At 35.6% G+C, this 16,631-nt stretch overlaps 1 protein-coding gene across 2 annotated transcripts; it reads right to left on the reverse strand.

The window, feature by feature from the left end:
* Positions 1-685: 685 nt before the first annotated feature.
* Positions 686-15,900, reverse strand: LOC121422689 (diacylglycerol lipase-beta-like). Of its 2 annotated transcripts, none has more exons than XM_041617854.1 (15): positions 15,820-15,900; positions 13,182-13,343; positions 12,140-12,386; positions 11,340-11,542; positions 10,412-10,502; positions 9,454-9,716; positions 8,857-8,986; positions 8,310-8,393; positions 6,916-7,068; positions 5,153-5,280; positions 4,288-4,356; positions 3,512-3,584; positions 2,749-2,944; positions 2,247-2,418; positions 686-1,494 (listed from the first exon to the last, which is right to left on the reverse strand). In XM_041617854.1, exons 2-15 carry the CDS (start codon positions 13,274-13,276, stop codon positions 1,317-1,319), a joined length of 2,082 nt encoding a protein of 693 aa, XP_041473788.1. In that variant the 5' UTR covers positions 13,277-13,343; positions 15,820-15,900; the 3' UTR covers positions 686-1,316. The 2 variants fall into 2 exon arrangements, with proteins under 2 accessions (XP_041473788.1, XP_041473787.1); XM_041617853.1 differs by lacking the exon at positions 15,820-15,900 and adding an exon at positions 14,813-14,851.
* Between the last annotated feature and the right edge of the window lie 731 nt (positions 15,901-16,631).

Raw genomic sequence — 16,631 nt, forward strand, 5'->3', positions numbered from 1 at the left:
TCAAAACCATGAAAATAAGTTCATTGTACAGAATTTGAGACAAGCACAGTTACAAATTAAAACATTTCTAGCATACAACTTTAAAAAAAATAAACAAATTATTGAAAAATACAAAATAAAATCTGCACTTTTGAAGAAGCAGGAACAAAGATTTTCCTTTCTGACATATCATAAAATGAAATTTACAAAATACCACACAATGGTTATCAAAATAATTTATTCAGCACTGATCATAATGGCAAAAATAAAATCTTCAATATATTTTAGAAACAGAATATAACACCATCAAAATCTTTTTATAGAAGGCACCAGAAGAACTTTAGAAAAGATCAAAAAATGCAATTAAAAAAAATAACTGTCATACTTTGCAAAAGATTTTTGATCATATAAGCTTCAATAAACACTGCACACAATTTCATTTCTCGGCCAAGAAAAAGAAAATCATCCCTGGCAACAAAGTACATATTGTATCAACAAAGCACTGTTTTGGTGATTGTTGTAACATTTAAAGGGTTGTTGTTAAAAAAACTTGTTATAATTACGGTGCATCTAAAATTCAAAGCACCGGATAGGCCTGTCAGTGAAATTATCGATGAATGAGAATAAACAACATTAAACGTATATATAGCATGATCATTATAAAATGGAATTATTTTTCCCCAAAATTTTCTTTAGACAATAGATTGGTAATTTTTCTTTAATTGTAAATGCATTAAACTTAAGAGAAACCCAATAAATTTGAGAACCTAAATAATGTTATATTATGTTCTACAAAAATAATCAATTGAGATGTGGCGAAGTATTACTTTAAAGGCAACAGGAAGTGGACTTGAGAATCTTTATATTTTCCTTATTATTCTGGTACCAAAATCTTAAATTTGCCAAAGTGAGTTACATCCTTCTATTTGTCAACCTAATCAACTGGACTTTGGAGTCCTGGCACACCCAGTCATTTTCATGCTTCATAAACCATGCGCACAGGACACAAACGTGCCATACTTTAAAGTTCATGAACACTGAATACAGAAAGATTCTCTATAATCATATTCAAAGAGACATAGAATTCTGACATATCACACAATGATTAATCACCACTATCAGTTTTCTGGCATCATCTATGCCACAGGGCGGGTGACCAACAGGTCACTCACTACTCCTGATATACCTGATTAGGGGTTTGCAGGTGTACCAATGCTGTACCCCAAGGTTTCCATAGGCTCTCAAGGAAGTTCAGGGGCTTTGTGAATATAATATCCTGGTTCAATCAAGTGAGTTGTTTCCCAAACCCTTGGATGATTTCAGCCCTCCAACATTTCTCAACAGTCAGGATGGACAACATGACCGTTTTTGACACGGTCAACCAACCAAGCGAAGGCCTGGTTGATGTCCACGGGTAGATGGTCCTTGATCATGCCAGGCCGGACACCGATGTGGTCAAATTGGCGATGGGTCACCCAGTGAGCGCAGTATTCATTGTTAGATCCGCAGCAACCACTGAGGAAATGATGGGAGAGCAGACATTAGGGTTATATGACGTTTCAATCTCTGCCAAAGTTGGAATGTAAGAAACAATCTTATCTCGAATCATCATATTGGAAAATCAATCATAAAGAATCCTTCAGCGATAGGACCTGTTGCCTAAAGAGCTGCAATCATATGGAACTTAATTCTTAATCAAAACAACATGCTTGGGGGGGTATGCACATTTTTAGTTGAATTTTTCTTCTGCAACAGGCCTGTGGACCTGTAAAGGCCTGAAAAGTCAATTGGATATGAGTCCTCAAAATATATGTTGCAGAGGCATGCAACTTCTATTGTGTAGATAAATGATATTAAAAAAAGTTTTTTGCACAAATGAAAATAAGTATGTGCAAAAAATTTCCAAGAGTTGCATGGACAAATTCATGCCATCATTTCTTATATTGTAATTTCTAGGCTTCTACTCACTCTTCCAATAACAAATTAAGTAAAACCCCAAAATATAGGAAAGTTGAGCTACACAAATAATGCATTCCTGCTAACTCAAAGCGCACTAAAAGAGCCACTATGAAATGGCATTTGAACATAATAATAATTCCATCTTTGTAAAAGGCACATATCTGCAAATAATGACAATCGAGGCACACAAAGAAGATTAGAAACAATGTATGAAGTAAATAAATAGAAATAAATAAATAAGTCTGCTAATTGCAAGAATCCCATTCCAATTTTCTAAGAAGTTATATAGATAAAAGTTGTTATTTTACCCAGAATGTATCTCCCTGCGAGTGATCCAGATCATCTGTCCAGGGGGAAACAGCGGCATGAATTCTTTACGACTTGAGACACTTGAGAGCCTTCCGTTAGATGATGAAGCAGCGCCATTATCGACATCCACTGCAATGGTCTCTATTTCACCATCATGAGCATCACCATTTTCTAAAACAGAGAGAAAGGGGGAGGGTATTTATGATATAAATGATGATGATGCTGATAATGAAGATACTGATGATGGTAACAACAAAAACAATCAAGAACAAATAATGATGAAATAATAGCAATAATAAAATAACAATGATAACAATAATAATGATAATAAATAATAATGATGATGATGATAACAATAATGATAACAATAATAATAATGATAATAATTTACATAGCATTTGTGCCACAGGATACAAAGCACAACTGTTATTTTTTAAGAGAGAATGCACTCCTTGTGCACAACAGACACAACATTCATGTCAAGGCAAGGAGAACACCTACCTTCTCTATGACGATGTTCTTCCTCTGCAGGACTATCAAGGAGACGTTGTTCTGCTTCTCTAGGATTGGCAGGTAGGAGGGGTTCCCGGGGGTTACAGCACAGTCCATCTTCATGGTCCATCTCATTGACGGACAATGGCAGAGTCTCTGGAAGACCTCTACAGGTGTACCAAAGACCACGCATGATGACTCGGTACTGAGAATAAAATGGAATAGGGAGCATAATTTGATCAAGTTTGCAATATCATAATGTAGGACTCGGAGTAAAAATTATTGTTTATTCAACTGTTGCCACTGGTGTTTGTTTATAATGATGATCTTGATTTATTTACATTTTTATTTTGGGTGTGTTTTGATTGCATTCTGTAATGCTGTATTCATGCCTACCTTATAGTGTTCTTAAACTTCTTCACTTTGCTTCTCATGAGCTATTTTGCTTTTATCTGTGATTATAATGTAATTGGTCAATTAATCTTCAAATAAAATCTTTTAAATATTGATTAAATCAGATAAAATAAACAAATAGTATATAAATCTTTCAAGGCAGACTAAAGACCCCCGAAACCACATCACCTCCACAAATGAAATCAAGTTTTGCTGAAGATTTACCCACTTACGTATATCTCTTGTGCATAATATTCAAGTACAGATTTTCACTGACATAAAGGCAAATAGAATTTCAATATTTAAGCTGGACAATGGAACGTGTATAAACCCAATCATGCTCAAAATATGCAAATGATCAAGTGATATGTCAGCTTACCTTAGGCACTGGGCAGCTTTTAATAACTTCTATTAACTGATCCCTGAGCTGTTTGAGGGTACACATGCTCATCCTGAAAAAAAAATGAATAGTAAGAATACACTTACATGTACACATACAGGATGTGTCAACAAAATGGAAACCCCAAATTTATGATAGAATGTGACAAAATTATCAAATTAATGATTAATTTACATGAATTTATAGTATAATACATCAGCATTTCCCAAATAAGTTTTCTAGGACCAAGCATCATTGGACACCATCACTCTAAAAAATAATAATGCAAAATAGCAGGTGGTTCGCCGCTTCCAATTCATTGGATATGAAAACAGTAAAACAATTGTGTTTGTCAATGATTTTATACAGATTTTAAAAGGTATTATAGTGTGGTTTCCCTTTTTTTCTGATACACCCAGTATAATGGAAATTGATAATTATTCAAGATCTTCTTCAAATTGAAATTTTAATTACTGGTTTATGATACAGAGCGGGATATCACTTTGAAAGGTAACATCGATGGGCAGGTTAAACATTATCTTAAAATCTTAAATTTTGGGGACAGCTCAGAAAAACTTTGATTTAATATATTTGCCACCTTATTTTGCCTAGAAATAATTATCTTTAGGAATTAGGGGACCGATTTCAGACTCTATGAGGTCGCCACTATTGTCACAACTCCAAAATACAACTTTTCCAAGCTGTCCTAAAATAAAAAAAATGCGGGATACAAGGTTTCAACAACTCAACGACTATATGCTCCAGTAATAACTCACCTAGGTACTATATCTTCTCCTAGTACTACAGCAGTAACAAAACTCTGAGAATATAATACTCCTTCAGCACTGAAAGGGAATAGACAGAAAAAATAGTGAAATCATCAGACGCAAAATAATTGGAGAGTGGTCATGTTGAAATGCTTTTCATTCCAAATATGAAGAGGAGATATCAAGATGTCATCTGATTATTCAAGAATACTGACGTGGTTGGCCTATACCTGCTTCATCTACTATCCATTTGTTTTCATTCCACACGGTCTAATCCTAGTTTTGCTACTAAAAGTAGAGCGGATAAGCTCCAAAAATCACAACAATTGCGCAAATTTTGACTAAAGAATGAAACTTTCACAAGTATTAGTTTATGCCGTAAATTTTATAAAAAAAACATTGTAGAATCTGATTTATCTTTAATTTCCCCTAATTTTACAGTACTAATCAAAAATATTTTGGTTGCTAAATGTATAAATTACATCTCAAGCCATTGACATGGCAACCAAATAACATCTAATCCATGATTGGAATTAAGCCGATTCACCATATTGTCTTATTTCCAGTAAGACTATACAAATTGTATTTGATATCCACTTGGTCTATCCACCATTTAGTCTACAAGGTTAGATGAACTTTTTAAAATCTATTTATAAACCAATTTTTCATTTGATGAAGTACAATTAGTTGATGAAGCAAAACTTAGACCACATGGGCATTTAGACTAAATGATAATTGGACTAAATGGCTATTAAACCAAGTGTAGACTAAATGGGTTTAACCCATGTCATACCACACTATCTAAGAAGCAGACCAAATGATGATAAACCCAACTAATGAAAATAAAATAAGACCAAGAAATCAATTGACATACTTGATAAGGCCACCAGGGGGTGAGAAGGCATACGCTTTGATTTCTGGGTACTTCTCTCGGAGGAGAATCGACAAGACGGCTGCTACACCAGCTCCAAGGCTATGACCAGATACAACCAGCTTGTAATCCTGAAAACAAAAACAAAAATAATGACCAGCAACTTGGTATTGAAAGTTGTTCTGATTTACACTTTGACCCAAAACTTATTAATCACTTTATAAGAAAATTCCAATCAATCATCACTATATTTGTGAATTGCATTATGATATTGCAGGGATGGTTTGAGGATAGGGAGGTATATGTAATGGTAAACAAGTGGAATGCCTCTGGCCGTCTCACCTGCATCACGCGGTTCAATATAGCAGCAGTGCTGACTTTGAAAACTACTCTAACTCGCACAAGATGTTCAGTGATACATGGTTACTCTTATTTCCACTTTTTATGAACTAGACCAATAAACTTACAGAGATATGATGGTTATTCGACAAAAAAACCCAACATGGCCAAAGTTCATTGGCCTTACATGACCTTTGACCTTGATCATGTGACTTGAAACTCGTGCAGGATGTTCAGTGATACTTGATTACTCTTATGTCCAAGATTCATGAATCAGATCCATAAACTTTCAAAGTCATGATGATAATTCAACATTTACACCCAATTCGACCAAAGTTCATTGACCTTTGACCTTGGTCATGTGACCTGAAATGCGCACAAGATGTTCAGTGATACTTGATTAATCTAATGTCCAAGTGTAACAAACTAGACCAATAAATTTTCAAAGTTATGATGGTAATTCAACAGATACCCACAAATCGGCAAAAGTTCATTGACCCTGAATGACCTTTGACCTTAATCATGAGATCTGAAACTTGCACAAAATGTTCAGTGATGCTTGATCACTATTATGTCCATGTTTCATGAATCAGATCCATAAACTTTCAAAGTTATGATGGGAATTCAACAGATACCCCCAATTCGGCCAAAGTTCATTGACCCTAAATGACCTTTGACCTTGGTCATGTGACATAAAACTCACGCAGGATGTTCAGTGATAATTGATTAACTTTATGTCCAAGTTTCATGAACTAGGTCCATATATTTTCTAAGTTATGACATTTCAAAAACTTAACCTCAGGTTAAGATTTCGATGTTGATTCCTCCAACATGGTCTAAGTTCATTGACCCTAAATGACCTTTGACCTTGGTCATGTGACATGAAACTCTAAAAGGATGTTCAGTAATACTTGATTAACCTTATGGCCAAGTTTCATGAACTAGGTCCATATACTTTCTAAGTTATGATGTCATTTCAAAAACTTAACCTCAGGTTAAGATTTGATGTTGACGCCGCCGCCGTCGGAAAAGCGGCGCCTATAGTCTCACTCTGCTACGCAGGTGAGACAAAAACACATCCTCCATAGAGAAACCTGAGTAATGGCGGAGGGTTCGTTCAGTCAGACATGTCAACAAGATGCCTTAGTCTGAGGTTAATGTTGCATCCATCCTAAATAGGAAATTCCAGTTGTGTCTTTTAAGACAGGGAGATCTAAAATCCAAAATCTAGAGAGCACCAAAATATGTTCCCATAAATATTTCAAAATTTCTAAGCAAAACTCTTAGCAAAAGTTATTTCCTCAAGATGATCACATTTCTACCATCAGAACTTAACGCTGCATTTCTCTTTTTCAGTTCACGCTGATGCTCACAGTGCTCACACTCTCATCAAAGTAAAATACAAAACCTGGCAAAAGGATACTCACTGGATATTGATGGAATGCATCTTCAAGTAGATTGAGTTCACTAAGTTTATTTAAGATGTACTTTGAGTTGTTGACGATTCCTCTGTGAGCATAGATCTCATGGTCCTCTATGTCCAACCTCTCAGCATCAGCAGACACATCGGTTAACATATCCTATAAAATGAAACATAAACAATGCTTGGTATCAGCTGCATAATCTTTTGGTTCAATGCTTCAATAGCCGCATGAAGCTTGCACCCACTTTCAGGTTCGAAGTAATAATGATAATGATGATGATCTAACCAGGGACTTTCAGTGGCATATTCTGCCGAACAACTTGCTACAGAGATTTAGGCTAGTCAGGCTTGAAATTCATTTTCATATCATTTTCTTAGTCTGTAGCGAAATTAGAGTCATGCAGATGTTCGTCAGTAATTTTGAGTGATGCACCCACCATTTTAGTGACAATAGTGAGCTATGATAATGGCAATGACGGCGATACCACTAATAATAAAAAAAAAATTATTGTGTCTATTGACCTCCTAAATGTATAAGTTTTCCTCTAAAGTCAATGATTCTTCACATGAATAGTGAGAAATCAACTTTGTTCTGCACATAAAATGAATACATGGGACTTCATAAATATGGTACATTTTGGGGGCCGTACAAAAACACTGGAATGACATTCCCTTTGTATCTATTTCATTCCCCTGGAGTAAAATAAAAGAAGCAACAGGTTTCACAAATCTCCTTTTTTTTGCAAGGAGAAAATGCAAGTTTTGCTAAAGTTAGGGCATACAGTAAATTATAAAATACTTAAAGGGGAATGAAACCTTTGGAATAAGTAGGGTTGTGTCGAAACAGAAAAATCAAAGAATAAGAACAAAGAAAGTTTGAGAAAAATTGGACAAATAATGAGAAAGTTATGAGCATAATTGAATATTGCAATCACTAATGCTATGGAGATCCTCCCATTGGCAATACGTTAAGGATGTGTGATGTCACATGTGAACAACTTTCCCTTTGATGGACTATAAAATACCCTCAAAATGTCTCTTTCTGCTTTTTCTTGTGGTGATACAAACTCTTTATCCATGATGTATTCTTTAAAAATCTGTATATGCCCTCCAATAGAAAGAACACACGTTCTACTGATAGATGTGATAAAAGAGGCAATTTAGGTGAAATATATACTAAAGTAATGGGGAGAGTTGTTCACAAGTGACATCACACATCTCTGTCGCATTGCCAATTTGAGGATCTCCATAGCATTAGTGATCGCAATATTCAAATGCTCATAACTTTCTCATTATTTGTCCAATTTTTCTCAAATTTTCGTTCATCTGTTTCTTTGATTTCTCTGTTTTCACAAAAGCTATCTTGTTCCAAAGGTTTCATTCCCCTTTAATTCTTACCCTGAACGAGAGTGTTCCTCTGATAGCGATGACCACTGATTTATAAGTATGGTCTAAGACAACAATGAATGGACTCTGGAATATCTGTTCAACAAGAAATCAATCAAGAATGTTTATCAATGTCTGGAATTATTTTCTTGATATATCATTTTACATTTAAATGTCACAAGACCAACAGATTGATCATTTTTTTAAACTACACTATCAACACATAATTATGTATTACAAGAGTGTTTCTAAATACATATCAAATCATCAAATTAATCAGCATTCTTTATTTACAAACTGTAAAAATATCAACATTCCTGAATTGACTTTAAACAAAAAAGTCTGCAGAACTAGACAACTGTCACCCAGAGAGCAATGCTTTTCATCAGTGAGACTTATTTCTGACACAGACAAAGAGGCCACATTCTTGGTTATGTGGCAGAAGTACTGATGAAAAAATACCACAATTGGGAAAGGTGCCCATCATGCCGCTGTCTTCGGGGGAGGGGGGGGGAGTGGGGGTATATTTCAGGTGAGAACCATATCCATGTTTAATTACCTTATTTTTGAAGCTGACATAGAGAAGGTCCTCCTCGTCTGCTCTTGCTATGGATCTAACAGCCATGGTGTTACACTGACAACAGTTATCACCGGCTATGTGATCTGATGGCCTAAAGCACGAACAGCACCTGAAAAGTATTCAACAAATCAAATTTGCTTTTAATATGTTGATAAGTACAGTATTTGGGGTTTTTCAGGTGTTTGTAAAGGACATGATTATATTCACGAAATTTAATACAATGTGTGGAGGACTTGACTTGGGCTAACATCTGAATCAGTTTGTAACTTCCAATGTCGGAAACTAGACTGAATTTATTTACTTTTTCAAGGCGTAGATTGTATTTTCCAGCTACATTATTTTGCAGAACACCATTAAAGTATAAAGCAGTACTCACCCTAATGAATAAAAGTGACTAAAGCAAACAGGCAGTAAAGTCTCTAAGTTGGCAATGCAAAGTGGAATATATGATTATTGTTATCACAAAGTGGGATTCATTCAAAAACACATAAACCTCTTGGTTTAAAATGGACTGTGTTTACATGAAATTGATGTATAACGACTATAATATATCATATTAATATAGTAATTATTTACCTCCCCATGCAGCAAAGCTTGCAGAGCCAGCATTTGAGATCTGCATTGACTAGAATGGGCCAGCCATTGGATGCCATGGAGTACTGGTAGTAGTGCCAAATGGTCTCTAGACTCCTCTCTACTGGTTCTGTAGGCAGGGCAACATCAGGTCCAGGATCTTTGCATGCGGCTGTCATTGAGATCCTATCTTGGATCCGTCTTGCCTGTTCCACTTGGACCAGGATCAGGCCTGCGACAATGTCCGATAGGACCACATCCAGGTTCTGAGTTGATTGCAAGGAGAGCAAAGAAATGGAACCATGAAGTGATGTTTGATACTCAAAAAACCCACAAAATAAGAAATCCTTAAAATCTATGTATACATAGAATTTAACCATAGATCCAGTTAAAACATTTGTAATGAATATTTAATCAATGCGCTTAATGCTGACCTTGGAAAAGCTGAGTCGAATAACATTTACAAATATTTTTCAAAAAAAAATTGTTGGAAAGTTATGCTTTTTTATTTTGAGGGATTTTTTCCTCAAAGAATGGTGATAAAGCTTTTCAATTAGATTTGGAAGAGAAATTGATCCCACTGAGTAGTGATAACCTTTTCAGCTTTTAATTTGTAACTTACGAACAGCTTTATGATACATCCACCTGCTCCAATCATACTTCATTAGTTGTCATTGTTTTTTAAATGTCTATGCACTTTCATGGAAAAGGATGCTTTCCCCATGAGTTAACTATGAAATAGTCTAGTATTGTCTGTAATGTAAAACTGATTTTGGCTCCATTTCGATGTAAGGCTCACCTTTCATAAATAATTTGCAGGTATTCATATGCGTGAAAATGCTTGAATTCAATACTATTGAGATTATAATCAGAATCGATTGCAACGTTTAGCAAAGCGTGATGTTAGCTTTATAGAAAATTAACTAGATACCCTTGGCAATATAATATTGCTCTGTCTTACTTGGAATAGGGATGAAAACACTGCAGCAGCTTCAGCATATGCAACCTGAGAATTCTCATCCTTTTTCACACAAAAACAACACCTGCGACATCTAGGAGAAAAACAGAATATAATGTCAACTTCATAAAGATTAAATGCATTGATAATAATATATGAATATATGATTGGACATTTCAATATGAAAACAACAACATCAGGGCCTCGTCTGAAAGACAGTTGCGATTGATCCGATCAATCACAACTATAGACGTCCAGCAACATCAACATCTATTATGCATGTTTGATCAAAATATTTCCAACTATGATGTATATTTATGCATTTAATGTCTTGAAAATTTACTGTGCTTCTCTTTATTTACAAAGGACATTGTGCAAATTTCCTGTAGAAAAAATTATGACACCGATGGATTTCCATAGAGTTACGATTAATTGGATCAATCGTAACTCTTTGTAAGACGGGGCCCTGGGTTCTGCATCATTAAGATAAATCTGTCTTAACATTACACCAGAAATATAGATGTTCCATACTCCCATTTGTAACAACATATTTCATACTCCCATTTGTAACAACACATTTTTTCATGAATGACAGGGTCCAATTTTTCCTTAAGTCCAAATAAATTTCACTTTATTTCTGAAAAATGTTTGAAGTTGAGGGAAAATTGTGACAAAATATTTGATTTATCAAAAAAACAAAAACAAGTGGAACTTTCCAGGGAGTCTCTTCTTCCCAGGCTATGTAGGTTTAAGATGAGATGTTGATGCACCACTGCTGCTGCCATCACGAAAAAAGTGTCTGCGTCTTGCTTCTGCTATGTACATGTAGATCAGACTATAAAGGTTTCTAAAAACACATTTGATACAAGGAGACATCTTTACATTATTTTCATGTCAACAGCATCTCTTTCTAACTCTACAAATGTCCTACCTCTTTTCCCAGCGATCAAAGTCATCAAACTGTTCATTTTCATGGCGATGCTTTCCTCCAAAGAGAATGAGTACACAGATAGCAATAGCTATAAGGAGGAACCAGCTAAAGATGAGTGCAGCCTGCACCAGACGGACGAGGCTCACATCACATGACTGGTCGGACTGTAACTCCCAATCTCTGAACACCCATACTGCACCCACCTAGAAAGAAATTATTTCAGAAGAATAAATAAGCAACAATAACAAAAAAATACAGAGAATAAATATTCTGCATGATTTCAAAATAAAACCATAGGACTCCTTGAAACACTATCAACCAAACATTTAAACAATTCAAATTAAGGTAACAGGATCCAATAGAATAACCAAGTTTTTACATGTATAATTAAATATTGTATGATTATGGTAGTAAGGGGGTTCCTTCTAAAAAATCATAAAAAACTCAACGCAGTCTGTCTTGGGGAAAGTCTTTTTTTAAGACAAAAAAAGGAATGCATCATACATGTACTGTACGTACATCTCCATATTGATTCCACGTATTCCGTTTCCAGCAAGTTTTTATTATTTCACTGAAGTTTTCTTTAACTATGCAAGAAAAGTCCATATATCTAAACTGAGCAAACATAAAATGTTCTGAAGGTTTTCAGCAGGTCCTCCGACTGGTTTAATTAAATGCAGGATTCTAAGTAGGCAGATCCTTATGAATAGCCTGAAAAAAAATATCCTCCATCCATCAGCCAACTTTATTCTCATCCAATCAAATCACTTAACATGATGATTTCACAATTCTTAACCTACCAAGCTACTTGCAATCTCTGCTAGAAATACCAGAGCCCTGACATACAGCAATGCTGGCAGGAACCTCCGGGGATAGGTATCAGTAATAGTGCCCTGCCCGCTGACCACGCCTATCACTATCTCCAAGGCAACAGTGATGGTTAGAAGGATGACAAGGCCAATCAGGAAGCCGGCTAAAAGGTCACCTTGTTTACACTGGCGTATGGTAGGATGTTGGATGACAAATACTGCAATGGCCGATGCCAGACTGATTAAAAATAAAATGTAAAGCTCACTCACATATCTGAATTATCATTATAATGGGAACTTAGACCAGTGGAATCTAGTTCATATCATTGAATAGAACAATTTAACTTGAGCACTAGAACAATTTAAATTGTGCACTTAAGTAATACTTGGAACACTTGTATCTATAGACATCAAATATCCGTATAATACTGGACCTATTCGCGCAAATGATGTACATATAGATGATGGTATATAACTGGTATAAGTTCATTCAAACCAATCAAGTGATATAATGCAAATATTTAGTGCGAAGGTTGGCAAAGAGAATATAACATGAAATGTTTGGGACCCGATAGAAGCAGAACTTGTGAAAGGGGCCCATTGATGAAATCAATATAAGAACATGAAAAAACAAAGGAAGATATATAAAACATTATAGCAAAATATTGAAGTTCAAGGGTACTAAATCATTATGAGGCAGAATATTAAGCTGCAGAAATAAAGGAATGCTTGGACTTCTGTAATTAGAGTATGTATGAGTCTGATGACTTTCTTTTGAAGGATCAGTAGTTTGTAAATGATTCCTGTAAGTATTCCCCCACGCAACATTAAAATAAATTAAGTGAGGCACAATGATAGAATTATATAGAGTTACTAAAGCTTGTTGGGGTAAAAAGAAATGTAACTTGTAAATCACGCCTACACTCCTTCCAACTTTGGTACAAACATTGCTGGCGTGATTTTTCCAACTCCCAGAAACCGCACATCTTGACTACAATTGATCTGATGACCTCCTATTTATCACTCAACTTACAAGATGAGGCGGACACTGGCCGAGCCGATGGCAGGAAAGACGAGATCATCACCTCCAACATTCCATCGTCTCTTGAACAAGATCAAGGCAGGCATGACTCACATCTTTACCAAGTGTCTCTTGTTGATCAAACTGTGTGCCATCAAGAACTAAATGACGAAACTGGAAAAAGAAAAGAAGAGAGAATGAACTGAGTTTTGTGGAGTAACTGAACTGAAAAATCTACGGTGTTGATTTAACACCAGGGCTCCAGAATCTATATATGTCCACACCAGAGAAGTGTTACACAACACCAGTTTGGTTTTGGTCTAACCTAACACCAGATATGTGTTTATACAACACCAATTAGTATTAAAACAGCATAGGTTTGATTCCAAACTGGTGTTATTTCAATACTTCTCTGGTGTGGACATCTATAGATTCCGGGCTGGTGTTAAATCAACACCGGAGTTTTTGCAGTGTGGAAAAAATAAGGCAAATTCTATCAAATGGTGATAGCAATATATTGGCATGAGATACTGTATGGTATAATGGTACATCCTTAAAGAGATAAGACAATTTCCAGAATACTGATTTGAGATAATAAATTATATCTAAGGTAAAAATTTTGATTGTGGATTTTGTACATTGGTGCTTAAAAGTCTGACTACTCTGGCCGAATTTTTTTTTAATGGGCATAATACTGCTAATTATTTATAAACACATGATAAATTTTATTATTTGTGAAATAATAATTTCTATCTATAAATTGTTCTCCAACAGCATCGCTAACTGGATGTACGTCATACATAAGTGGTTCAAGGATCGACCCTATTGTATTTGCGTTGTGTACATTTGGATCGAGGGTTCTACACGACATCCGTCTGGTAAGAATCCTTTATTTTTTAACATTTTTAATTGACTCTTTTTTTTAAACCTTTCTACACATTAGGTGTAGAGCTTAATAAAATCACAATTTACTTGATTTTTATAATGAAGGATGGATTTCCTAGGGAAATCCATCCTTGTTTACATCATTACATGTGTCTCTTATACATATATAAAGGGCGGTTCAAGACTCCAATGATGAAGAAGTATATGTTAAAGGATTAAAAAAAACATCATCATGGAGTCCTCAAAAGGCTCAAGACTGTCTACAGTATAGTGAGTGATTGTATTACCGACCGGCCTTGTATTACCGAACGCGCGCATCATATGCGTCAGAAAATAATCAAATACGCTCAAACCTTTGCAACTTCCTTCCAAAAGGGAAAATAGCAAAAATGATGAAAAATTATCAAAAACACAATTTCGAAGTCTTTATATCCTCAAAACAATAAAATATGGTCAAAATAGCTCATCAGTGACTTTGTTTTCCCAACTTTTCCCATAGAAAACACACGTTCGGTAATACGATACTTTTTCAAGTGACCAAAATATTTCACTTGCGAAGAGGGGTCCGATTGGAAGCTGATGTCGTAAAAATGAAAAACAATTTCGGCAAAATTTCTGCATGTTTATATTTTGTAGGTATTTGTGTATTTATGGTGAAAGTTTGGTGAATTTTATTGGAATAATGTGTTTGATATGATCAAATTCATGAAAAGTGTTCGGTAATACGATCCACAACCATATACCACCATGACGATGACCTGTCCGTGTCATTGCACTTGCATGCAGTCTACTCTGTCTCTACATCAATTTATGTACAAAATCATATGTGAAGCAACATTAAGAGAACAAAATTGAAGAAGGGCGCTAATGCAGTTTCGCACCGGCCGGTTACCAGCATACCTCATCACCAATATTTGTTCCCAAATGTCATGACAAGTCTCTCAGTCACATTTCGATGTCAAATATATCCACCACTTTTCAAAATATCGTGATCGGGAATGGCTGTATTTCGGCTTCGATCTCAACGTCGTAGACATCGTTTCGCAGATTGCTTGGATTCACCATGCACCGTAATGTTGATATGAACTGAAGTTAGCAACCAAATCATGCGAAAATGTGGCGAACAAACTGCCAGCATGCCGCATGCGAATCTATGTTTGCATGATTTGGTTGCTAACTTCAGTTCATATCAACATTACGGTGCACAGTGAATCCAAGCGATCCGCGAAGCGATGTCGATCAACGACGTTGAGATCGAAGCCGAAATACAGCCATTCCCGATCACGATATTTTGAAAAGTGGTGGATATATTGACATCGAAATGTGACTGAGAGACTTGTCATGACATTTGGTAACAAGTATTGGTGATTAGGTGTGCTGGTAATCGGCCGGTGCGAAACTGCATTAGCGCCTGAAGAAGTTTAAAACTATCGAATTCACATTTTTTTTAGTAATCCAGAGATAAAAAAACAGATAATGACAAATGTCCGGACAGTCGGACACCCATCCCTCATTACAGGCCGTTTCCAAAAACATAAATCTGAATATGTGGGACAGACAAATGGCAAATCGTTCTTCGCACTGCACAGCACAGGCATGGATTTTTCTATTCTTGTTAAATGTTAATCTCAGCAGCAGCTTCAAGCAGCCAAGGCCACGAACATAAAACCAAAAATACCTTTAGTCAATAACTCAATATCAATATTGTTTAAAAGGTTCTAAATTACACTAAAAAGACTGAAACTCAAAGTTCTAAGTAGCCTACCTTGTTTTCCCTTTCTCCTTTCTACACTGGCAAATTTCTTCGATGACGTCATTTTCCGCAAATAGATAAAAAGTATACAGATCAGTAGACCTTTTTCAGTGGGCGCAAGCGAACGAAATTTTGTTAGAAAATGGTCAACCCCCGGGGGGGGGGGGCACTCAGTATATAATGCATAGTGGGTATGTGCCGCGGAGGGGACCCCCATTTTTACACCTAAATTTCCGTTCCAAGGCATAGCATTTTTGTCTTATTGAGAAAAAAAAACAAAGAAAGCCGCTCCAAGGCATAGCATTTTGTTCTTATTGAGAAAAAAGAAGAAAGAAATCCGCTCCAAAGCTTCGCATATTTTTCGTTACGCCGTTCCGGTCGCATTGATCAGCTGCAATTTTGGTGAAAAGCGGCCGCCGAGCATTGTGAGGAAAATTGCAAATTGAGTTGATAATACAAGATTTGCAGACATATGTCAATACATGCTTATATATTTTTTTAAATGATATAAAAGGGTTTTCATTTTATGAAAAAAAACCCATTTATGTGACAAATTTTGAAAAAGTATTTAGTTATTTATTCATTCATTCATTTATGTATCTTCACTATTTGTTCATTCATTCATTCATGCATTCAAGTTCATTCATTCATTCATTCATGCATTCATTCATTCATTCATTCATTCATTCATTCATTCATTCATTCATCTTCATTCATTCATTCATTCATGCATTCAAGTCCATTCATTCATTCATTCATTTCATCTCTTTATAATTATCTTTCGGGAACGGGGATTTAATTAAGTGGATCCGTATTTATCTAGA

The sequence above is a fragment of the Lytechinus variegatus genome, chromosome 10, assembly GCF_018143015.1.
Source record: "Lytechinus variegatus isolate NC3 chromosome 10, Lvar_3.0, whole genome shotgun sequence".
Classification (NCBI taxonomy): Eukaryota; Metazoa; Echinodermata; class Echinoidea; order Temnopleuroida; family Toxopneustidae; genus Lytechinus; species Lytechinus variegatus.